The sequence below is a fragment of the Hydra vulgaris genome, chromosome 02 (genome assembly GCF_038396675.1).
Source record: "Hydra vulgaris chromosome 02, alternate assembly HydraT2T_AEP".
Taxonomy (NCBI): domain Eukaryota; kingdom Metazoa; phylum Cnidaria; class Hydrozoa; order Anthoathecata; family Hydridae; genus Hydra; species Hydra vulgaris.
In genome coordinates this window covers 45,282,501-45,309,007 of record NC_088921.1, presented here as the reverse complement: position 1 = coordinate 45,309,007, position 26,507 = coordinate 45,282,501, and the positions used below count along the sequence as shown (strand labels likewise).

The 26,507-nt window shown below is 28.8% G+C and overlaps 2 protein-coding genes across 2 annotated transcripts in view; one reads left to right on the top strand and one right to left on the bottom strand.

The window, feature by feature from the left end:
* Positions 1 to 17,313, top strand: part of LOC100203652 (V-type proton ATPase subunit B) — a 36,494-nt gene extending 19,181 nt beyond the window's left edge. Inside the window, exons 7-15 of the mRNA XM_065791081.1 lie at positions 746 to 803; positions 10,118 to 10,219; positions 10,426 to 10,523; positions 11,725 to 11,848; positions 12,004 to 12,084; positions 12,193 to 12,262; positions 12,710 to 12,792; positions 12,871 to 13,105; positions 17,034 to 17,313. Coding sequence (XP_065647153.1) covers positions 746 to 803; positions 10,118 to 10,219; positions 10,426 to 10,523; positions 11,725 to 11,848; positions 12,004 to 12,084; positions 12,193 to 12,262; positions 12,710 to 12,792; positions 12,871 to 13,105; positions 17,034 to 17,170 — 988 coding nt within the window. The 3' untranslated portion in view covers positions 17,171 to 17,313. The remainder of the gene's footprint in view (positions 1 to 745; positions 804 to 10,117; positions 10,220 to 10,425; positions 10,524 to 11,724; positions 11,849 to 12,003; positions 12,085 to 12,192; positions 12,263 to 12,709; positions 12,793 to 12,870; positions 13,106 to 17,033) is intronic.
* A 5,206-nt stretch (positions 17,314 to 22,519) lies between these two features.
* The window catches only part of LOC136076977 (uncharacterized), a 5,452-nt gene continuing 1,464 nt past the window's right edge, over positions 22,520 to 26,507 (bottom strand). The window contains exon 3 of the mRNA XM_065791078.1: positions 22,520 to 26,507. This exon is cut by the window's right edge and continues 837 nt beyond it. Within this exon, the coding sequence (XP_065647150.1) occupies positions 25,496 to 26,507 (1,012 nt within the window). The 3' untranslated portion in view covers positions 22,520 to 25,495.

Here is a 26,507-nt window from a genome sequence, read left to right as displayed (position 1 = left end):
ACTTTTTTATTGAAATGATTTATTATTTTGTAAACATTATTTTGTGTTACGTTTTTGCTTATTTTTATATTTAAAAAGTTTAAAGCACTGAAATAGGTCCAAGCGAGAAAGCAAATTATAATTATATGAAAAGACATTTGTATTTAAAACTTAAATTAGTTCAATACTTTTAATTTTTTTTGTGTTACGTAATTTAAATTTAAATGACTAAATTTTTATTACTGTTTATTAAAAATGGTTTAAATTAAGTTTTAAATAAGCATGTATCTATTATTTTCGCTTTTATCAAGTTGTATTTTAAGTAGTAAGTTAAAAACGCCACTATATATTTTATTTTTAAAATGTTTTTAATTAAAAATTTTGTTATTTAATTAAGTTAAATTTACAGCCACTGTTAAACTCATCTTAGTCTACCAAAAATTAGTCGCAACATGTTAATTTTCTGATATTTTACAACTATTGATGGAATCAGCCCCTTTGAGAGCTAACATATAGTTCTGGAAACCTTACTACCAACTGGCCTTAAAACCATTAGACAAGTTTAATATTCCCTATAATTTATTTGCAAATTATTGAAAATTAAAAAAAGGTTTTTTATAATAATAAAACTTTTTAATATTATTATTGCTTTTTTTTTTCGTTTAAAAAAAAGTTTTTAAAATTTTTGTTTATGATGCATTATTTTCTATGTTATTTGCATAAAAACCTAATCTTTTCAGTAATACTCTTATTTTTTTATATTAAGCATTGCTCGTGGACAAAAAATTCCAATATTTTCTGCTGCTGGTCTACCACATAATGATGTGAGTTTTATTTTTTGTATTTTTAAATACTTTTAGTTTTTTTAATCAATTTCTTTTTGCTTGTTTTACGAAATAACTGTTAGTCAGCCATTATTTACTATTCGTTAACTATTAAAAAAAAACATTTATATTGCAATTATATATATTATGTTCTTAGTAATATTTTTATTTTGTTTTTATATATTTTTTTATTATATCATTTTTATACTGGTTAAGCTGTTTCATAAATTTAAAAGACTTTATTGCAATCAAACTTTGGTTTTGAGTTATTTGCAATCAAACTAAGGCTCAAACTATAAACAGTATTTGATATTACAGGTTTGCCACCACTTTTAGATTCTTCTGTAAGAATTTTTGCTCCTGAAAGTTCTTATTTGTAGGCAAACTATAAATCTGGGGAATCAGTAAAGTTTGTCTGAAGTTAAATTTCTTAAAATGATTGTAAATTATAAAATATTTAGAAATGATTTTAAAAAAGTAAAAAATTTTACTATAAAAAAGAAATGCTGATGAATTACAATTTTCTTTTTCACATCATTTCACATTTCCCAAAGTAATAGTAGGACATAAAATATCTAATATCATAAAATATAATAATATCATAAAACATCTAGGACATAAGATATCTGAGTATTGCAACATGTAGAGCTCATAATTTTACTTCAAACTGCATGTTTTTAACTTTTTCTAAGATAATCCCACATTTTGGGGTGACTATATTCATTTTAGGGTTAGGGTAACAAATTAATTTTGAATAGAAAACTTGACTTAAAAGTTAACTTTAAAAAGTTGAATAAACAAATTAATGTTGATGTTTTGATGTAGAGTCAAATACGAATAAATTTTGATAATAAAATCAGGTTTTGTAATGCTTTTCACAATGTTCTATATAATTGATGCAAATTATATTTTGTTTAGTAAATGTGACACTCCGATCTTTTAATTTTTTAATTTATTTTGTGCTGAGATTTTTTTTCCAGTCTACCACTGACCTAAGATAAAAAGCCAACTTTACTTTTTGGCAACATGTTATATGTGATATTTCTAAATAATCATTACTTATGAAATTGAAATTTGAAATTTAAAAGTAAAAAAACAAAAAAAGTCCACAAAAAAAATCTTTGATAGTTAAAGTTACATCAACCTAAAAAATTAGGCTGATTCAGGCCCTGTTTTGAAGAATTATGTGGCACAAGGTTTACATTGTGAGCTTTGTGCTTGTTTCCTTACTTTTAACTGAAGCTAAAATTGAATTGTTTAAAAAAAATTTTGTAATCTTTTTTGATTTTTAAATTCTTTTTTAAATCTTTTTTGTTAAATATAAGATTTACTCACTAATAATAAGATTTACTTTTTTAGTTAATATTGTTTTTTTAGTTAATATTAATTTTATTTAGTTAATATTTATTATCTATGAAACATTTTTAGTTAATATTTATTATCTATGAAACAAACTTTTTTTGATTACTATTACACCAACATTTAGTAACTACTAATATAAAATTAAACTGTTTTATAAATTATTTCAAAATATGTTTAAAAAATCTCAATTCATTTTTGATTTCAATTTAGCTGTCATGTCAGTTTTGATTTAGTGTTTATGTTGATTCAGCAGTTGATTTAAATTATGTTCATTCCAATGTAGTTATAGTTCGTTTCAAATGATATTGCATTCTTTTGCTTAGAGTTTTTTAGAGTGAAAAAAAAATTGTTATATTTATAGTAACATTTTTTGAGGATAAACTTATTAAATAATAAATATATTTTTAAATTAATGTTTTTTATTTTAAAAAAATTAACTAAAAAAACTGTTTTTAGTTAATTTTATGATACTGTTGCCAAAAATTCATGATAACCCAATGTAGCTGACCCAGAGAAACAGCATGGTGGGCATAAAAGACCATAATCGCAAAAACAAAAATTTTTAAAATTTAACTATTTTTTCTTGAAAAATCATATTTTACTTTTTGTTCTATATCAGCAACAAAGCTAATGCTTTTTAAATGCATTTTTACAGCATTCAAAAATTTTAAATTAATGTGTTGTGGGTCTCTTGTATATTTGCCAGTGTTGGTTGAAGTGGTTGTGCAAAGTCTCTGTTGTTTGCTCACTGTAGACTCCCAATGATACTTTTTTCCTTTAAATGAAATCTCTGACTGGGAAAAATACAGCAAGCACTTTTAGTGCAACACTTCCAGATGGCTTTGCCAAAAACAAATCTTTGAACATGTCAATTTTTCTTTGAAAATTTGTCAATAAGAGTTGATCCAAAGCAAGCTGTGTCAGCAGCATCAAATTTCCAAAAAGTTTTGATTATAGGATGAATGTAAGCTGTTGATTTTTTCTCTGTAAAATTTAGAAAACTATTAATGTCCTTCAGAAGTTTGTGGTAATCATTTTCAGCAAACTGGCCACCATGATAAGGTTGGTTTTACATGTAAAACCTTTACATGTAAAGCCTTAAGCCACTCATCTGTATGCAGCCATATTGCTTTTAAGATCTTAAAAAGATGATTGACAACTCCTTGCAATAAATCCAATTCCATGGGTGGAATGAGATCCAAAACAAGGTGCTTATCAATTAAAGCAGGTATAGGAGGATGAACAAAGCTAAATCAAGTAACTTTGCTAAATCAGGAAGACTTAATTCAAATGAACAAAGCCTTATAGATATAGCTAGATTACTTGATGAAGCATCACACCAAGTACAGGGATGTGATGATTAGTGAGAATGGAGTCCATAGAGAATGTTAGCCAACTTCAAGTCACAAAAGATGATAAAATCATTGCGATTCAGATTGATCAGTAAAATAACTTTTTGGACATTTTAATAGGTTTTAGGCAAATCCTCTGCTATGATTAGCTGATGATTGCAATCACTGTATCTGGATGTATTCATTGTTAAGTTTTTCTTTGTTGGAAGAGAACTGCTGTCATTTTGACAGAAATCCTCCTCCACCATCAATTCTGACTTTGACAAAGAAGTGCAAGTGCTAAACACTTTTTTCAATAAAAGAACTTCATTAATCAGGTCTTGTAAATTTTTACAATAAACCACTATTTTTGCATCCTGAGCATGAAGCATCCTTTTTGTTATGCTTCACCTTACTCAGTGAGAATGTCTGTTTGAATGAAGAAATTAACTTGAAACTTTCGAATTTCAATTTCGTAAACATTTAAGTGAATGTTTAGTTCACTATAATATGATTAAGAATGGCAAACATGAAGTTAGACTATTCCTTTAAAAAATTCCAGCACTATCAGGAGTGATTGGGAAAGGTTGTCCACCTTTAGCTTTAGTAAGTATTGTTCCTTAAGGTGAAGTATCTTTAACAGATATTTCAGGTGCTGCTTTTTTTTCTGCAACTATGCAGAACAAATAGCAGCTTCTTTTGCAGCTAAAAATCTCATGTTTTCTTTGTACAATGATGAGGAATGCTTTTTCCTGAGATAGAAAGACATTTTGAACATATGTGTTCAGCATTTTAATGCTGAACACATATGTTCAAAATAATAATTAGACACTAGATATAATATTTAGATATTATATTTAGTAATATAATAATTAAACACTAGATAATCGGTATCATATAAGTCGATACCAAGAAGAATGGTCTCGTATCGCTTGGTATCACTTATATACTAATGTTGATACTGTCAGTATCGGTTCGATACCACTCGATACCGAGAAGGATGGTCTCGTATCGTGTGGCATTGTTTATGTACTAATGTTGATATTATCAGTATTGCTTTTTAGAGATTTAGTTATTGTTTTTTTAACAATCTACAATACTTTGGCTATAGTCCATTTGTTGTTTTTTCCTTTGCTGTACTTTCGCTGGTATTTTAGGACTTTCTTCTATTAATATTTTGATAATTATGGGGGCATGTACTGTAAATTTTACATCTAAACAGTTTAAAATGAGTTAAATAATTTCAGAGATATTATAACCAAAAAAAGATCCTTTGATAGGCCTGAATTTAATTTTTTTTTTTTTACAATTAGTAGGTATCTATATATGAAACAAAAAAATTCAGAGTGGGCAAACATAAAACCTGGCAGTTAGTTTAGCACACTGTGCTTTGAGTGCCGGTAATTATAGGTAATTATTACCTTTTCAGATAAATTATAAACAATACTTAGTAAGTAGTGTTTACCTATATTTTTCTTAAAATATCCCAGATTAAAGATGTTGTAAAAGGCATAATGAGTGAAGATTAGTTTTTTTTTATAGCTAAAGTATACTTATGTTTAATTGTTTAAAACTAAAGTTTAGTTGTTGAATGTTGAACACAGAACGAAAGACCAGGCAAGAATTACAATACCACCAGAGATTTAATTAAAGTAGGGGTACCAGATGAGAAATTAAAATATGGATGCAATATCACACAATTAAATTTAAATAACTGTAATGACTGTTATGAAATCAATTTCATTTGAATAATCATTTATAATACTCTTTTAGAATAATCGTTTACGATTGCATCACAAGCAATTCCCTTTGGAGAATTATATGAAAAACTCTCTTTAATTATTGCAAATCTATTTCCTTGGAGATTAATTCTGCACAGAAAATTTTTGCCTGAATGGAATAAAAATTCAATAGAGTTGGAATAATAACATGAGAAACTACACACACCGGGGGCGGATCCAGGTCATTGTTCTAGGGGGGTAGTCCGACCAAAAGAAATATAAAAATAGGATTTACCTTTTTTTTAAATAAACCACTCTTTAATTTGATCATTTAGAATGAGTTAAGAAAGGTTATAAAATAGTTTGCTAATATATAATGAATGGTTATATAAATACTTTTTTTTTTTTTTTGAGAAAAAGAATAAAATTTTGAATTACAATTTTTTGTATCTTTTCTTATTTTTTTAATTTTATCAATAATATTTTAATAATAGGGCTTGCAAAGTTAACATGTTAAAAACGCGTTAAGGCGCAAATAATTTAACTCAAGTTAAAAAAATTAACACATCAAATTTTTTAACTCATAAATTTTTTTGGTGATACTAATATTTGCATCAAAAAATAATTTTTGAGCATTAATGAAATTTCTATACCACTTTCTTATTTCTAATCAATGTTTACTCATGTGATGACACCATTTTGTTTTATTTGTCTCAAATTTGTCTCTCTAACCTTACACTTTTTGTTTTCGAAATTGTTTGTTATTTTGTCAATTAATTTATTAAATTTCCAAAATTTTAATATCTTATCCTAACAAAATTTATTTATTAATAATTTAAATTATGGGTTCAAACAGCAATCAATCTATCCTCAACAGAGACTTTATTTTTAAAGACAAGTCAAAAAAGTTGGTCATCTGTAAATATTGTTCCAAGGAATTTGCATATCACCGAAGTCTAACAACGCTTCAGTATCATATGAACAGTAAACACGTGTTCTTCGAAACAACCAGTAAAAATCAAAGCAAGATCGTGAGTTCGTCAAAAAAACTTAAAATTGGTGACAGTATTAAATCACAAAATGGCATAAATAAATAAATTTCTGCAGATAAATTAAAGGAAATTACGGAAGCCATTGTTTGCTGGGTTGCCAGTAGCTGTCGACCACTCAACATTGTTACAGATCCAGGTTTGACAGATGTCATTTAAACAGCAGCATCCGACTGCAGCTACAATCTTCCACAGATCATCATTGATGCCAGATTCACTGAACATGTTATTATGTTTAAAAGACTGGCTTTAAGAAATTTTTTATTTAAAATTTTTAAATACTTTATTTTTATTGGTTGTATTAGAAACAGTAGAAACTATAATTAGAACTTTTTTATGATGTTTTATCATTTGCATGTAAATAGATCAAATGATTTAAAAAACTTTTCCTGCTTGTTTCTTTTATTAATTTAGTGTTTGATTAATCGCGATATTAATTATGATCAAAAAATTTAATCATGCAATTAATTGCGATTAAAATTTTTAATTGCATTCAAGCCCTATTTAATAAGTCTGACATTTCTTAGGTAGAGGGGTGGGTAGTTACCCCGAATACCACCCCTCTTTCCTTTTTGTTTGCCCCTTACACACTGTTTAACATAATTTAATTATTTGTAATAATTTAATATAGAAATAAATGTTAAACAAAATCTTTTCTTTCCTTTTAATCATGGTAAAAAATTTGTAATAACAATAACAGATAAGAAATTAAAATACAGAAGTGATACCACACAATTAATTTGAATTAAAACAAATATACTAGCTGAGGAATTAAATGATAAACATGATGTCGTACAACCATCTTTGAGAATTCCTTTTATAATAATTGAGTCAGTTATATACATCTCATTTATTATACAAATTTACTATTTTAATTTACTGATCGTTTATAAAAATAAAATGCGAGTTCTCATGTAACCCGAGTTGCAATACCAAATGATACTATTGGTACAAAACAATATCAACATAACTTTTGATACTAGTATCGCGTGATCTCGATTTCAATACTGTAAGGTATCGCTCTGAGACCAAACGATCCCAACATAACCGATACTTTCGACACCTGTATCGAGTGATCTCAATATTGATACTGTAAGGTATCAAAGCGATACCAAATGGTACCAACATTAACAATACTTTTGACACCAGCATTGCCTGATTTCGATATCGATACTGTTTGGTATTGCACCGATACCAGACGAGAAATCAAGACTCGACCGATTATCTAGTGTCTATTAGTATAACCTTTTTTCAGAAGTTAAATTTAAAATTTTTAAATTAGTATAATAAAGTGCGTTGTATGTCAGTTTCGAAGAACAAAAGAAAATGAAAATCTTTTTTTAAAAGAAAACCTGTTGCAGAATATTTATTACACTCAGTAGTTAAAAAAAAATTTTTTGAATGCTCTAAAAAGGCAACAAAAATAAAAACCTGCCATTTACCTTGTTGCCGTCAAGATGTGATCCTGACATCATGAGATTTCATGCACACCATGCTGTTTCTATGGGGCTGCTACATAGGGTTATGAATTTTCGGTAACGGTGAATGTGTTTGATGTTAACATGGCCTGCAGTTTAATTATTCTTCAAAATAACTATACAAAATGTCTAAAAAAATTTACAGATGAAAAGCTACAGATAAACTAATTTAATTATAAAATGTTTGTGGTCAATAATGAACTACTCAAAAGATTACTCTAATTTAAAGAATGGAAAAGAGAGGATCTGGGGAGAATAAAGTAATATTTTCCAATAAATAAAAACCATTTTTACTACAGTTGTTTATTACAGGTATTTGTGGTCTTTAAAGTAATTTTCCATCCATCAAATCTTACATTTTGCAAAATTTATCAGGCTTATTTGTACCTTGTACCTATTTCAACATTGTGTTTTTCAGGCAACTCTTATCATTTATTTTTCCTCCAGAGTTTTCTCTGACCTTAGCTTGTGTTTAGTTTTCCCTCATTTTCCTCTAGGTAGTTTAAACCATGCTACGAACTCACTAAAACTTTTATCATGAACTTTTTCTACATTTGATCCATCCTATCATCACACTTGTTTCTTTAAAGCTGATTGGGATTCCGGTTATAATTTAAAGACTGAGGTCTTTTGTGATTTTCTTTTTGGTGGTTTTTAGGCTGATGTTATTTTGTCTTTCTGAAAAATTATGCCTCTTATGTAATATAATGGATTCAGTCAAGAACGAAACCTTTAATTCCTTTTTGTTGTTTGGAAGTCGCTTTATTCTTTTCTTTATTTTTGCAGTTGTTGTTTGTAATCAGCTCTTTAGAGATCAATTTTTTACTATTATTAGCAATGCTTTTATTATCTCATATTGAGTCATCTTTTTTTTGACGATATTTTGACAATGTCATATTTTTATCAAACTTTTCATAAATATTTATTGCGTGTCTTTTTTACTTTTTTTAACATGTTGCTTTGGAATCAGTCTTCCTCCCTCTCTTCTAAAGGAGAATTAATAAAAGATTCATTAATGAAACTTATATAATTACTGAGCTCTGATTCCTGCAATGACAGCAAACATAAGTTCTGTTTTTATGGCAAAGTTTCAGCAAACCTTACTAGACAATGAGTTTAAAAGAGTGTATAGTTTCTCTAAGAAAGGTTTAACATGATTTTTGTTAATTAAAACTTCAATTGTAGTATATGATTAAACACTTTGCTAATAAATATTAAAAAAAAAAAATGTAAATTTAACAAATTATTAAAACAAATGTGGTTTTATAGAATTTATATTAGTAAATTGTTTAATAATTATCTTTTTTTATTAAAGTTGCTTTAAAATACTCAACTTCTCAATCTGTAAAACAAGATAGTCATCTTTTGAATCTTTAAAACAGTTTGTTGTAAAATGATACATGGGTCAAATCATTATATTTCAACCAATTTGAAAAAAACTTTGTGGGTCACTATATATGATTTTCCTGATTTTTACATATTGTTATGTGTATTATGTAGATAGGTTAAATTTTAAATTTCAGACTTCCAAGTACAACAGTTCAGAAATTATAGCCTTAGAAACAGTGGCCCCTCTTAATTTACAAATGGTCAAAACAGACTACTTCAGAGCTGTATAACTTTTTTCTCACTTTCAACAAGTGTCTTATTTTTTTTAGAACTATTTTCTGGATAGTTCTCTCTTTTAAAAAGTTGTTTTTATTAACTTGTATTAAATTAGAAAAAAATTGCTAAAATATGCCAAAATGAAACCAACTGTAGCATTATTCTATTCATCCACAAATCTTTACAGATAAAATTTTCTGATTAGCTACTACTGTCTGCAATAAATAGGCAAAATATAGGCAGCTTGTTGCATTTTAGAACTCAAATATATCTAAAAGCAAAATGCCCACTCCCCTAAAAAGTCCAATTTTCAGCCATTTTGAGATGCTTGTAAGTTTTTCTAACACTTTGTTTTGATCTAAGATTAACAGCATATAAGACCATTAGACCCAACTATCCGAAAATGCAAACATTATAAACTTGTCAAATCCACACCAAAAATGCCAGCATTTTTAAACAACCCTTTTTTTCATTTATCAACGGTTGAATGTGCTACTAGAAACCAGTGTCCCTCTAACCTGCCGACTGGCCTATGTGAAGGGTGCAACTAATCAGTGGCCTTGTTTGTCAAGGTTTGTGTTTTGGAGTTATAGAGTTGAGAGAGGGTTATAACCACAATTAAGTAGCCTCCTTATCTGTAGTGGCCTTCTGGGCCTTGAGGAGGTGAAATAACAAAAAAAAAATTATGTCATTTCTAAATAAATTTAAATAATTTGATAGTTGCATCAAATTGATTAATATTTAATATAATTAACATTCATTTTATAGATTGCAGCACAAATTTGCCGCCAAGCTGGTTTGGTTAAACATGGTAAAGGAACAATGGACTACTCCGATGATAACTTTGCTATTGTCTTTGCTGCTATGGGTGTAAGTGCAAGACTTTTATGTTTAATCCAATTATTTTATTTTCATGGATTTATTAAATTTAAATATTAAATGTCAGCACTAATTCTTACTTGTAACTTGACTTAATGCATCTTAAGATTGCTCCAAGGAAGTGTGAGATATTGTAGATTGAATGTTTAGCAAATGTATTTTTACTTATAGATTATATTTTGCTGCATAAATTTTAGGTAAATATGGAAACTGCCCGATTTTTTAAGCGTGATTTTGAAGAAAATGGATCTATGGAAAATGTGTGTTTGTTTTTGAACTTAGCTAATGATCCAACGTGAGTTGTTTTTATATTTGTTTTTTTTTATGTTTGTTTTTAAAAAAATTTAAATTTAAGGCTGAAAAAACAATTTCCTTTTCAACGCAGCTGTAGTTTATGTTTTCCACACCATTAAGTAACAGAACTAAATTGAAACTGTAATGTATAAGGGTTTTACACAAATATAACTTTTAAAGATGTTTTCTAGGAATTTCCTGAATGTTCCTGAACTTTTTAGAATATTCTGGAACCCTCCAGAATGTTCTGTTACCTTTCAAAATGCTCTAAAACCATTGCTCTCCTGGGCATTTTGATTTCAGCAATAACTTATGAAGTGGTTGATGAAACAAAAATCCTTTATGACAAAGGTGTGGCACTGAATAAGTATTTTAAAAGGAAAATTTCAAGTGAAATAGCTAAACAAAAAGCTCTGCTGCTTTCTATAGCTAATATTGTTGAAACAATTTTAAATGATTGCTGTCGTGCAGCTTCAAATAGGGAACATATTGACTTCTTACTTAATCAAAAACCAACTAGAAAGATGGGTTTGGAGAAACAGGAAAGATGTATTTTGTACTCTACTGAAAAATCACCAGTTTCAAAAGTCAATAGTTTCAAAAAGAAAATGAAGTAAAAAGTTTGACAATCAAACTGCTAATCTTGAAGTTCATAAAGAAGGATATTTTTAACAAGAAAAACATATTCTAGGAGCAATTTTTAATTTTTTAAAAGTAAACAATTTTAAAATGGTTTCTGTTATCTCAAATTATTTTCAATAACCCTTAGATAATAGCAAATTGCTCTAAGTTTACAAACAATCAAGCAATTCACATATGGATAAAACTGCCACAAATATTAAATGCCATTGCCTACCATTGCCTTCGAAAATCACCTTCATAGACTTTACCTTGCTTGCAGACATCATTTTCATGAGATCATTTTTTAAAGATTTTTTATAAGATCAGACTTTTTAATAAAAAAGAGTTTCTCCAAAAGTGTATGAACTTAGGTCTCAAAAAAACCAAAATATTGTGGACATTTTAAAAACAATAGTTGTTTTAAATAAAAAGAAATAACTTATTTTTTATACAAAAAAAAAAAAAAACATTTAACAAAATTTTTTTAGTTTTTTTTAACTAATTAAGTTAATTTTAACTAATTCAAATTTAAAATATAATTAATACTGTGACCTAAGTTTCTTTTTTTTTTTTCTTTATAGAATTGAAAGAATAATCACTCCAAGATTAGCTCTAACAACTGCAGAGTATCTTGCTTATCAGTGTGAAAAACATGTGCTTGTTATTTTAACAGATATGAGCTCATATGCTGAAGCATTGAGAGAGGTTTTATCTTTTAATTTAATAAAAGATATCACTAATAAAATGTTTCTTATTTTTATTTATAATTTATATCAGATATTATCTAAAGTTCATATTAAATAATAAAATAAGAAAGCGTTTATAATAGTTTATTTTTCATTTATTAAAAACAACTATAGGTCTCCGCTGCTCGTGAAGAAGTACCTGGTCGTCGTGGTTTCCCTGGTTATATGTACACAGATTTAGCAACCATATATGAGGTTAGGACTCTTTGATTTAAAATAAAATAAAAATCTATTTTTGCTATAAAGAGTTATTTTATATGATATTAAAAATGTGAAAAAAAGATTACATTTTATGTACCTTAGAGAGCTGGTCGTGTTGAAGGCAGGAATGGTTCTATTACTCAAATTCCAATTCTTACTATGCCCAATGATGGTAATTTAAATATCAACTTTATAATTAATATCATAATTATATTTGTATATATAAATGTAATAAACAATTGTAATTTTGAAAACAGTGATCTTTTTTTCTTGTTGCTTTTTGTACTATATCAGGGTGGCCATACCTCCTTATAAATCCTAAATAATTACTGCATATTTTACCTCAACAAAAAAGTTGTTTTCAGAAATTGTAAATTATAGTTGCTTGGGATATGTCTTTAAGTTATGTCATGGTTTTAAAATGTAAGCAATCAATTTATGCAAAAAGTTTAGACCATAGAAAGTAGTTTTGCATAACATTTTTGTATTTTTAATATAAATTGTCCTATTCCTAATTTAAATTTTGTGTTTACATTAAGATAAGTAGAATGCGTTTTAATACAATCTGTTCCTGATTTAACTTTTGTATTTTTATTTTAGACATAACTTTTTATTTTAGATATAACACATCCTATTCCTGATTTAACTGGATATATTACTGAGGGGCAAATTTATGTTGATCGTCAACTGCATAACAGACAGGCATGTCAATGGTTTTTTGCTTCTTATAACATGGTATTAGAGTGTTTTTATTATTAATATTATTATTTTATGTTATAGATTTACCCTCCAATTAATGTACTTCCATCTTTGTCGCGTCTAATGAAATCTGCTATCGGAGAAGGCATGACTCGTGTGGACCACTCAGATGTTTCCAATCAACTTTATGCCAATTATGCTATTGGTAAAGATGTTCAAGCTATGAAAGCTGTAGTGGGGGAGGAGGCTCTTTCTTCTGATGATTTGCTTTATTTAGAGTTTTTGCAGAAATTTGAAAAGAATTTCATATCTCAAGGTAAAAGATTTAATCTTTTTTTTATATATGATTTTTATCTTTTATTTTTTTTTGTTTATTTTTTCATATTTTTCATATGATTTATTTTTTGTGTGCAACACCAGAAAAACTAATTGCACTTTAGAGTCTAGCATGTTGTACAGAGAAAAATGTTTAGTTAATATATTAGGAGCATTTATATCAAGGGAAAATGGTTTCGAGTGAGAAAGTCAATGTTTAAAGATTATTAATTATCAACATGTTTTTATACAATAAATTTTGAGATATCGTTACTTGAGTACTCATTTTGCACTACTCTCATTTTTCCTACACGTATTTTCGAAAATGTTGTTTAATGACATAAATCTTGCACTATCTTGCGCACAAGGTATTTTAAGACATTATTACAAGATTTATTCAAAGCTTTTTTTAAATAAATGGCTTTAAAATATTTTTTTACAACAATTAAAATTGCTCTTTAACTTGCTCTCATATTTAAAAGTGTTATTGAAATATTAAAAATTGAAATATACTTTTTTAACTCTGAATGGTTACCACACAGATATCAAGACCTATACCAAACTATATAGACTGATATAGATTATATCATCTTTTACACAGGAAAACCAAAAAACGATTAAATATATAAACTTTTGACCAAGTGTCTTTTTTTTTTTCAATTCTGTCGTAATATTTGTTTAGTTTTTACGGTTTTCTTAAGCTAATTTTTAAAAAATGTTCAAGTCCTTGAGCTATATGTCACCTAAAAAACATAAAAATGAATAATGTGAAAATTTAGTTTGGGTATACAATAAAATAAAATTGACTTCAATAATCTTTTAATATATTTTATAGAATTCATGTTATATTTTGTATATATATGCATGTATAAACATCATGATGATGATGATCATCATCGTCATCAGGCTTTAGCATTCCTCTTTTATGCTGTTTTTCTAATATAAACAATCTGGAGCATTTTTTTTTTTCTTAACTAAAGCCTATTCATGCAATATGCAAGGCATTTTCCTCAAGTTTTCTTACTTTACCACTACCATTTTCTACTTAAGCTGCTATCTCTCTACATGCTGATACCTAAATCACTTTAATTTTTTCTAACAAATGTTGTTTGATACAACGTTTTTTCTAATCTGTCTAAGATTATGCATCCTTTTCTTGTCTTGCTAGACTCACACCACACATCCATCTGATCATCTTCTCTTTTGGCAAATATTGCACCATATAAATACTAAAGTTTTTTTAACAATGAAAGGATATTGTATGCCTGCATCTAGATAAATAGAAAACATAAATATTTATATCCATAATATGTATGCATAAAGCCCATCATGGAAGTTTTTATTTCTTCTGGAATAAAAGTTTGGAAGCATTTATTCCTTCTCTTCAGTTTTAATTCAAGTCTCATTCTAATCCACATTTTTCATTATCTTGAGCAGTTGCTTTATTAAACATTAATCTTTTTTTACAAGAACATCTCTCTTAAGAACAAATGTCCATTTATTATTGTTATAAGCCACTGCAAAATGTTCTCCAGAACTCTCTTCAATTTTTGCTAAACTTTAAAAAAGTGCTAAATAAGTGGTTCCAATTATTCAGAAAAAACTCTAGAAAACACTTTGACCTCTCCATCTATCCTACGATTAGTCTTCACTCTGTTATTTTTTTCTTTATATAAAGGTTTTAAGATTATTAAATTATTTCTTTCTAATTTCAGTATTTAAGTTATTCTTAAAGGCCTATGCTCTTTTTTATCTCAAGTAACTTTAAGATTGCCACAAGGTTCTATCTTTGCTCCTGTATTATTTCTTGTTTACAATAACGATCTTCTTGAAATCTAAAGTGGCTCTATTTGCTGATGACTCAACTTTATACTCTTGTCTTGACAAAAAATCTTCACTTTTTGATTGCTTATGGATGTGGCTTATGGATTTAAATTCTGGACTTGAAATCCACAATTTTTGTTCGACAGCAAAACTCATTATTTACTGCAAAAAAATGTTGCAATATTGTTGGCATTCCTATATTGACAAATAACAACCCTCTTACTCTCAGACAAAGTCTAAAAGCACATTGTAAATGTAATTAGACCTGCTTTATCTGCCAAGCTTGAGCCACTTTCCCATTGTTGTAAGGTTGCATTTCTTTCATTTTTCTACAAATACAATCATGGTCAATGCTCAAACAAGCTTTCATCTCTATAACTATAAACCAAACTCTTTTTTGCTTGGCTTCTTATTCAACAAGTTGCATCCTTTTACTGTATCTGTCCCTTCATGCTATAAAAACTTTTATTAATCCAGTTTTTTTCCTTGAACAACAAAAAAATCCTTATAACTCTTACCGATCTTTATGTTTTCCTTTTTTATACAACCAAGGACGTTTAATAGATGAATGTTTAACTAATTGTTTAAAAGCCAAGATACGCGCGCTAGCAATTGTTGTAAATAACAATAGCCAAACAATAGGAAACATTTGCGTCACAAAGAGAGAGGGCTTGGTCAATATGATCAGAAATAACATCAAATAGAGTGCAGTCTTGAAATGAAGGAGAGAAATATAAAACAAAGAGAAAGGCAATAGAGTGAAGTGGTGCTAAACGAAAGCACATGAAAGCATAGATAGTACAAGTGATGCTAAACGAGAGCTTTTGACTCAAAGCATAGATAGTACTCAGAACACTGTTTAATAGTCCAAGCAATTGCCTCACTACTACTAATAAACCCTAAGCCGTAACAAAAGGCTCCAGATGCGGCCTCCGCAATGCACACCAAAAATACAAACAGGGACACCATCCATGCGCAACATGGCACTGTTAATGCTCTGATATTTTGCAGCTGTTGATAGAATCAGCCTCTCTGAGAGCTACCACAGAGTTTGTGAAAACTGACTACCAGCCGGCCTCAGAACCATAAAACTGAGTTTTAGAGCTGTACCCTCATTAGGAGATTATAGAATGAGTTGCCTAGTCATAAAAACAGAGACACAAGCAAAATCCATGCATCGAGTCAAAAAGATCCAGCATTCAACATCCTAAACTGGAAACAATGTATTAAAAATACAACTACGCCAGCCTAATAGATGAAGAAGGGGTGCGAGGCTGGTCAACAGATAGAATCTGTTTACCCCTTAAGTCTTTGCCTAGGAGGCCTTCTACAAGACAGTAGCCGGGTGCATTTAACATCTGCCCAAGATGAGTATTTTTATCAAGACACCATCTCTAGCCTTTACTCAACCAAGAGCCCCAAGGCAGGGGGTGTTTTAAGTCAGAGTTGGCATCTCCTAGCCTTTGCCTAAAAAGGCGTATCCTACAAGGCAGCAGGACATGAAGCAGATTGTACTGGGTTACATGTTACCATTAGCAGGATAACCTGATCTGACTTATGCCAATATTTAATAAATAGTAAGTGTAAGCATAAAGTTATAATATATTAAGTATTATAAATTTTTTTTCTAGCCCCGGCTATCAACCCTGCTGAATCTTATAATTTTGCCGAAGCCGGGTTTGCAAAAAGTCTTATTCTTAGCCGGGGCCCCGGTCACTTACTATTGCACAGGACTGAAATAATATACTACTTTTAGCCTAACATTTTTCGAGTCATATAGATTTGAAAACAAACGTCAGGTTAAAATATATGGATTCAATAATGAGTTTTTTCAGAACACCAAATATAAAATGACACTTTGAAAAAGACGACTTAAATGTTTTTTTACTTTCTTTTTATTTTGTTTATTTTTATTATTATTATGAATGTTGTTGGCCACTTATTTAAAGACTTTTTAAAATTTATATAAATAATTTAGCATCAACATTCATAGAACGCTCGCTGAGTGCATTTAGACTTAGTTGTAACTTAGTTTGTTATAATTTGTACCTAATATTATTGAGTAAAAATTGCATTTATATTGATAAGATAAAATGTATTTATAGGGAGCTATGAAAACCGCACAGTATTTGAATCTTTGGATATTGGGTGGAAGCTTTTGCGTATATTTCCTAAAGAGATGTTAAAACGTATTCCTGCTAAAATTCTCTCTGAGTATTACCAACGAGATGCAAAATCGTAATTGTTAAAATTTTTTAGTAGCTTTTAATTTTTTTTGAATAATAAAGTATTTCTCATAGTTTTGGCAATTAAATTATAGTAAATTTTTGTAATGAATACCGGATTGTAACGAATACCGATTATGCTAATCGAAACTATTTTTTTCTTTTTTTGAGTTTTATAATATGCTTGCTAGGGTTATGATTTTTTTTCAACCCCATGCTCCTGTACTGTAGTTTGATGAACTTTTACCTAAAAAGCACGAAATGAACTATTATTTGCATATATTTTGAAAAAAGTTCACCCCGCCATTGAAAAATCGATTTTGACATAAAATCGATTTTTCAATGGCGAGGTAAACTTTTTTAAAAAGATAAACAATTAATAGTTCATTTCATGCTTTTTAGGTAAAAGTTCATCAAACTACAGTACAGGAGCATGAGGTTGAAAAGTCTTAACCCTAATGCTTACGCTTCTTAAAAGCGTACGTTTTGGTGACGTTAAATTGAATATCAATCCAACAACCACTTGCATCTTTAAGAAATTCTATTGTTTCTGTGTAAATATCGAAAGAAATTCTATTGTTTCTGTGTAAATATCGATGTTATTGAAAATAAAATCTATTTTCAGAACACAAACTTTACGGTATTACAGGGATTATCTTTTTCAGGATATTTCCGGAATTCCGGATATTTTTCTTAACTTTTATTTTTTTCCGGATATCCAAAATTTTTTCCCTTCATACAAGTTTAGGTGTATACTTTTGTAATATATTTGTTTTTTATGCTTTTTCACTCGTCACTCGTGCAAAAATCATAAAAAGTTTGGAAAAAAATTTTGAAACAACTCAGCTAAATTCAAAATTAAGAGGAAAATAAGGGAAAATATATTCCGAATTTTTTCCGGAAATCATACCCGAAGAATTTTCCGGATTTTTCAAATAAGACCTGGAAGATCTATGGTATTAAGAATTTTATCTCTCAAAGATGCTTACTTTACATCCGAATTACAAATCTTTTTTAAATCTAACCTTTACCTAAATACGTAACTAAAGTCTAACGAAATACGTAATCCCTGTAATACCGTAAAGTATTTTTACGCTTCGTTAATAACTTATCACAAACCGTTCATGGTTTACACGTGGTGGCAACCATAACCAGGTAATGATTGTAGATGATCAAAAAATTTATATTTTTTTGACTCTTTCAATAATTTACCTTTTAAAAAAGTAATACTAGATCTTGGTTTATTAGACATAATGTGCGAACAATTTTGTATTAAAAAGTAACATCAAAATATATCAAAAGGCGTATTAAACTGACTATTTAAAGGTTGGAAGTTACATAAAGCGCGGTGAGACATTTTCGTGAGTGAATACAGTCTCAATTTTTTCATCATCTAGTAAATTAAAAACATTTAATCGTTTTAACATTTAGTACTTATTAACCAATTTAATGTTGCTGTCTGGTTGCGTAGCTTTTGAAAATTTGAAGTAAAAAGAAGAATCTTTAAAACAGTGTGGGTAGCTAAATAAAATAGTAGAAGTAAAGAAAAGTTAAAAAATAAACAGAACGTAAAGAGAAAGTGCAAAAACAAACCATTTTTAGAATAAAAGAAAAAAATACGTATTGACTTTTTTTTTATATTTTGGCATTTTTACGTTGCTTCTTGCCTTAATTTTTATGTTTTATTATGCGTCCAGTAACCTGTTTCATAATATAGAAGAATTTAAATTCTAGGAACACTAGAGAAAAAACAAGAACAAAAAAATCTAGGTATACTTTGCGATCTTTTTCATATGTATCAAATAGTTCGTGTTTAAAGTCTTAAAAATAACACTAGCCAACAAGTAAATAATAATTTCGACCTACTGATTCCAAAATCAGATACTCCAAACATGTCAGAGGAAAATGATATAAATAAATTCCAAAAAATAACGCCAATCGAGTACCGTTGAATCTTTAGTACGGTGTAACATTAAAAACACAAGAAAGTATGAAAAAATGTCAGCTAGATATTTAACAGTCCGTATTGAAGTCTAGAGAAATAAAAGTATTACAAGGCATTTTCTTCAGTAGCGACAATCAATTTTCTTACAGAAATCTCTCATCATGGTTGGATCGATCTGGCTTCTATGATCAAAATGTTGATGAAATCTTTCCTCTTGTTCGTTGTTTACTCCACCTAGGTTTGGAGGAAAACATCAATTTTTCCTAAGACTTCTATCATTTATTCAACCATATTATCGTATTAGATCAATTTTTTCCAAGAAAACTTTCAATGACAAAACAAAGGCATTCTATGCCTGCAAATCTAGATGCAGTTAAACGCAAACTCGACTTGTTTTTTTCATTGCGATTCATTTCAAAAAATTATGTTAAATATTTTTAGTAATCTGAGAGAAAAACACTGCATTACATATTAACAACGACAATTACAAGAAAAACTGAACGTGGCAGAATAATTCTGTTTTATAATCTGCTTAACAGGCGTGGTTTAAATCTGCACAAAAAACTACAGGAAAAAAAGTTTTTTTTTTGATAATGTATTTTTTTTTAATTGTAATTTTAAATTTTAAAAAAACTTAAAAAAAAATCTCGAAGGCTTTACGGTCTTATCACAAAGTACCGCGGAAGACCATGAAACAAAGATGTTCATGCCTCCTTTCTTATCTATGTCGCTTATTGGGCCAGAGCGTCGGATCTCTTGGTTCTGAGCCATAACTCTCACCACTGCGCCACGGCTGCTTGCTGCACGCACCACTTTCTATCTTTAATTTTTCGATTTGCATGCATAAATATATTCTTGAATATTTCTCCAGGAGCATCTATTTCAAAAATTTTACACGCATTTTTTTCACAAATTGAATGTTATTCAATGAATTAAGCATTTAAAAGTTTTTACTCGGCTTTAAAGTCAATTCTTTGAAGTCAAACCTATGTGACCGCTGTTCTATTTTTTACAAACCATGGGGCTCGTTCATAACACATAAAAAAAACTACCATTGTTAACTTTTTTCTCTTTATGGATTTTGTTTGTAACATTGTTTATCTGAACTTTTAAAATATGCATAAATCATACGTTGCTGCAAAGTTTGAAATTTACTCAACTCCTCTTGAGATACAGTTAGTTTGGCTAGCTTGCGATAGTCACTTCAAGTTTTATAATTAAGTGCATAAAACAAATAGGCTAAAGCCCCTTAGAGGTTTATTCAATACTTTATAATTTCTTTAAGATTTATACAATTGCAAATAAGGTAAGATTTTACCGGTTAGGATATAAGATATCGATTGTATAAGATATCGATAGTTTTAGATTCATGATCAAATACTTGAATATTTCCGGAAAAAAAAAAAACCTGGCAAATAAATTATACTTTTTAACTATTATCAACCATAATGTCATCAATTTTTTTGTTTATAATTAAATTAAAAATGCAAGTACACACAAAGATAATAGCATGAAAAAAATAAACAAGAGCGTCCCTTGTCCTGAGCCCTAACGTTCTTTCTCTTTTTTTAAATTACCATTCTATCACACATGCAAAATTGTTTTTTTTTGTTTTTTAAAGAAAAAGCAACAAACAAAACTGCATACCAATTCAAATTAAAATCAAATTAAATTCGATGCAAATTAAATTAAAAAAATAGAAAATTTAAAAGTTCAATTTAACTAGTCAACGTCAACATACGGGTCCTATAAGATTTTTAAAACGGAATTTAAAGTGATTTATTGCTTCGTACCGAAAATTAAACATCTCAACGCACTTAATGCAAGTTATCCTATTTTTCAACTCGATTGTTCTCTGTGATTACAAACATACAATTTTCCCGGTCCGCAACATATTAAACTTGTTTAGTTATTTAAAACATAAAAAAGATAAAAAAATTGATGTATGAGTTAGAGTCGAATATGAAAATATATAGTAAAGCAAAACATGTTGTTAAATTTAATTTTTTTAAATTAAACTTTACATCATAATTTGATATTATAAAGATTAACTGTACACTTTCATTCAAGACCCTCTGTACACTTTTGTCCGAGATCGTCTACATCTGGGAATATTTCTCCGAGTCTAATAACATCTGGAAGAATTTCCTTCAAATATAATTACACCTGAAAAAAATTGCATATATAACTGCATCTGGTTAAAATAATGAGTTATTAGTTATTATTATTCCAGGATGTATATATAATATGTCATTATATATATATATATATATATATATATATATATATATATATATATATATATATATATATATATATATATATATATATATAATATGTCATTATATATATATAATGTCATTATATATATATTTATATATATATATATATATATATATATATATATATATATATATATATATATATATATATATATATAATATGTCATTATATATTATATTAACTAGATGTCTTACTTCGATCCGAAAAGTAAAGCCGCGTTTGCTCTTTTTACACATGGTGGATTAAATTTGTAAACAAATATGATTTAACTTTTCTTTTCTTAAATGAAGTAAATGTATTTTAAATACAAACTCTATTTATGTGTTATATGTTTATTATATGTTATATATTATGTGTTATGTGTTAAGAGGAAATCAGAATACTTGTAAAATAATAATTTATGATTCATAAAGCCATTTCCGATTAGAAAGGAATAAAAGTTTTGAAAAGTGAAATGACAGACGCTTTTAAAGTATTTTTATGAATTGTAATAATTTTTAATATACATTGGCTCATAAAAAAATTTTTATGAGTATTTTATAATCATTAAAACGTGTTTTTGAACTATCTTTGAATTTATCGGGAACTTTTTGCATTTTTCACTTTTATTCTACACATCGGCACCGGCAAACAAAAACTTAGAAAAATAATAGCATTATGAATAAACAACGTCCGTGTTGTATGTGAGAGGTATTTTTAAAGCAAAACACGGTTTTTAAAAATGTGGAATATAGTTATTTTCATTAAAATACTCAAGGTTAAGTGTGTAACACCAGACTGCAAACACTGGCTAATTTTCCTTATTTTAAGTAACTAAATTTATTTCATAAAATAACGTTGTTGACGTCAACTTTTCTTGATCTTCCCTCCCCCTCCCCCTTGTTAAAAGTTGTAAAATTTTCAGAACCCCCTACCCTTTTTTTGTTGACGTAATTAATGGACAGCTCCCAAAACAATCGCCTTGGTCAGTGGTTAATTTGAGGGTTTTTTTCAACCATAGTCATAAAAAGAATAGTCTGGAAACGCAGGCCGTTTCTAACAGTTTTTATTGTTCAAGTTGAAAATCGGGTGGTCCGCAGGAATAAGGTGCAAAATAAACTTAATGATGGCCGAAAGTTCAGAAAATTTAATTCATATCGAGCACATTGTCGAGTTAAATCAAGATGAGCTTGATGCTATCTTTGCAGTTATTGACCAGGATTTGTTACGTGATGTTGTTGAAAAACAACATGATTCGCATACACCACCAACAACATTTTTGTGTCAATTTTGTAATAAAATATGTTTGAGCTCTAGGGGTCTCACTCGTCACTCTAATAGCAAACATTCAGATGCTTTATTAGCTCATTCAGAAGTTTTAAAAGATACAGAAAAATTTTAAATACCAGAACAAATACTTGATCTCAAAAATTTTGAAATATATTTAGAAAGAAGTGTTGCAAAGCTTTCATCGGATAACTGCTTTGAATCTGTACAAAATCTTTTTAAAAACTATGCGATTAAATTCGATATAGCTAACACAGCATATCAGTTCATTAAACCAGTTTTATCTTTATTTCGAGGAAATGCTGAAAATTTTTATCCAGATTTCTACAAATGTATCTTTGACAACATTGATTCTATTTTTATAGGATTAAATACACAGTGTTCTACATTACTTGGATTTGAAGTATGTAACCATGTATTGTCGCATCTTTCTGGTCAATCAGTTCTTAGTGATGCAATTTTATCTGAAAAAGCTTGTGTACTTTCAAATAGAGATCAATCTGTTATTGCCTATCTAAGTGGGTATGTTTTTAGCACATTATATCGTCGCATCAGGTTTTCAGGTATTTATAAGGAAGAATACAACCAACAGTATATGTCTATTTTACTTGCTGCCCAATATCAAGGAAGTGATGATTTGCCTGAGCATAAACTTGTGAACACACGTAACAGATCAGGCTTATGGAAAATGAAAATTGAGACAATATGCATTTTTATTACTGCTGAATCAACCTTTAAAAATATGGTTAGTAAGTCTATCAATAAAATTGACAGTAAAGAAATTGTACTATCACTTCTCAAAGACATAAATATTTTATCAAATTTTTCAAAGATCAAAAGTGAAACTGATGTTGTTGTTAACAAAGAGGTTTGTTCAAATGTACTTGAGGACATCTTGAATTTGTATGTGAGAGCAAGAACATTTTCATACGTCAAGGATAACCTACAAGCTTATAAAGTTAAAGTCAAACAACTTAAGTCCAAGTCACTACGAACTTCACTAAAAAAGAGTAGTCAAGTATAGGTTATATATAAGATTAATTGCACATTTGACAATTAGATACACTTATCTGATCTTATTATCTCAATTTTTTAAACAGCTATTTTCATAGCTACAAATGGCTAAAAACATTTTATGGCATCAGAGTATTAATAATAGTTTTTCAATAGAATATTTATTGTTTTTATGTCTTTCTAGTCCTAAAAAAACTTTTTGTTTTATTTAAATTTAATGTTTTGTTTTTTATTCTCGTGCCATTTTCTTTTAAGAAAATTTCAAAATTAATACTTTGCTGTCAATTAAAAGGGGGAATCAATTGTAAATTAGGCAGCGTTTCTAGTTGTTTGTAGAGTAGTGTTTGTATTTAGGGATGAGGGGAGAAGGTAATCAAATTTGATGTAATTTATAGGGGGTAAGTTGGAAAAGTTGTTGACAAGAGGGAGAAAAAAGGTAAAAATTACCCCAAAACTGTTGACATAATTAATGGACAGCCCCTTTGGGGAAAAATTAAGTATAACTATTATTGAAATATGTAATGATTATATTTGCAGGTCTACCGTGAGAGATTTCTGACCCTGAAGAAAACGGATGGGCCTCCTTTTGGCGGGTCCACTGAAAAAACTAGGCAGTATATAATAGTTATACTTGCAGTTGTTATTAAACTAAGAACTAAAATTAGAGATTTAATCAAATAAAAAGATGTTAGAAATAAATTTATTAGTACTATAATAGTTACCCGATTAAATCGACTTTTAGTCGATTAGTAGAAAATCCAAAGTCGGTTAAATTGACTATTACATTTTTCATAGTCGACTAATTTCGACCAGTCGACTTTTAGTCGATTTAGTCGAAGTCCATAACAACACTAATTATAAAATAACATTAGGGGGCATCCATAAAGTATAAACGAAGTAAAACCACTTATTTAAGACCCCTCCCCCCTTGTACGCACCTTTAAGCTTTTAATGACCGCTAGTTACAGATACAATTAACACTATTTGCTCTGCACCCACATAATGTTTTTAAAATGCGATAAACACTGTAGTATAATCAGTTTTTATTTTTATATAAACTTATTTTTCCAGAAGACTTAATTTCTATATAATATTTAATATATCATGTAAAAGCAGGTTGCAGTAAAGATTAGGATTTGATATAGTAGCATAGTGACAAATTATGGGCTCCCAAAAATTTTTATGAAAAAAGACTAAAAAAATCCACATGTTGCATTTACATGTAAATGTACGCACCCTACCTTTTCACTTTGCCAATAATGTGTTTTAATAATTTGTGGCTATGAAAATAGCCGTTTTTAATTGGTGCCCTATTATTTTACTCGCTTTCTGCATGGTACTGTTTCTTCATTGATCTCAAAGTGAACATCTTCATGGGAATTGCCATCTTTTATTGGTCTGAATACCTTTTGATTTCGAATAGTATTATCGTTGTAGCCAAAATCACGGACAGATGGATTATCCTTGCGGGAACCGATTTGGCGTTGATGTCCAAAATAATTTTCAAGGGGATCTTGACAAAATCTTTCTGTCAATACATAAGACACGCCATTAGAAAGTAAAAATGTTATCAATTCAACAGCAGAATTCACTGTAATTTTAATTCCTTCATAGGTTTGCCACGATATAAACATTTTACTTTTATCATTTAAAGTAAACTTACCTTGACGGGTATTGATAGAACTTAACCAGTTTTCGAAATATGGCAAAAATTCTGATTTAAGCCAGTTCAAACGATTGTCATCAAGAGAAGAAAATGGAACAAGAAATGGTTTTGACTTCTGAATTGATTCATAAGGATTACTAATGTTCATAATATCAAAAAAACTGTCAATCATTGAACAAAAGTTAGCTGTTGCAAAAGGAGATCTGGAGATCCATAGTTAAGAAGGACTTTACTTACAGTAGTGCTTAGAACTTGTGCTGCCAATTTGACATTCATAACAGAATAAGATGACAATTTAATATGGTCATATGATAATTTTGGGAGTAGATGTAAACCACATGTTTGATCTTCTTTAAAAATATCTGAGATGTGACTCCATAGAATGTATAAACCATCATTCCACATGTATCTAGTACATTTACCAGATCCAGAGCTGTAAATACAGTTTCTTGTTGTTTTAAGAAGATGTGGAGGGTCAGCTATAAAGTAAATATATCTTTCAGGACAATATAAATTTATAGTTTTATATGTGACAACTGCATCCTTTTTAACATTTGAATTAGATAAACGTGAATGCATTTTAAAAAATTTTCTGTTCGGAGAAGCACCATCACACGTTGTTGCCATAACTTTTAACTTGCATTCCAGTTCACATATACCAACAGCTTTCCAAAATAATGGAAAAATTTGAGCTGATGATATTCCAAGTGTTGCAAAATTAGCTAGTGTAAACTTAAAAGGGTTAACTATACTGCGAATCATAAACACAAGAACATGAGTGGCTACTGCGTCAGTTTTTTGTAAAGTTGCGTAGTTTAAATCGATATCGCCAAGGTCAACGAATCCTATTATTTCTCCTGTGTGTTTATCCCATACAAGATTTTCTTGAATTTTTATTTCATCAAACAATAATACAATATATTTTTCTATATCACTAAAATCGTTTACTTTTGATTTTAACTCTTTAATAATATCTGGATTGAAACCACGCTGAGGATGAATATAATTCTTGTAGTCACGAAGACAACGACGGCTTGGTAATACAAGAAAACCAGTACCAGACTTTTTATCAAAGCGAATATCCTCGTATGCACTAGGAGACTTTGCACAAAGGCTAAGGCAATACCGTATAATCATTGGATGATATCGCACAGATGTTGGATTTGACAGTAGGTATTTT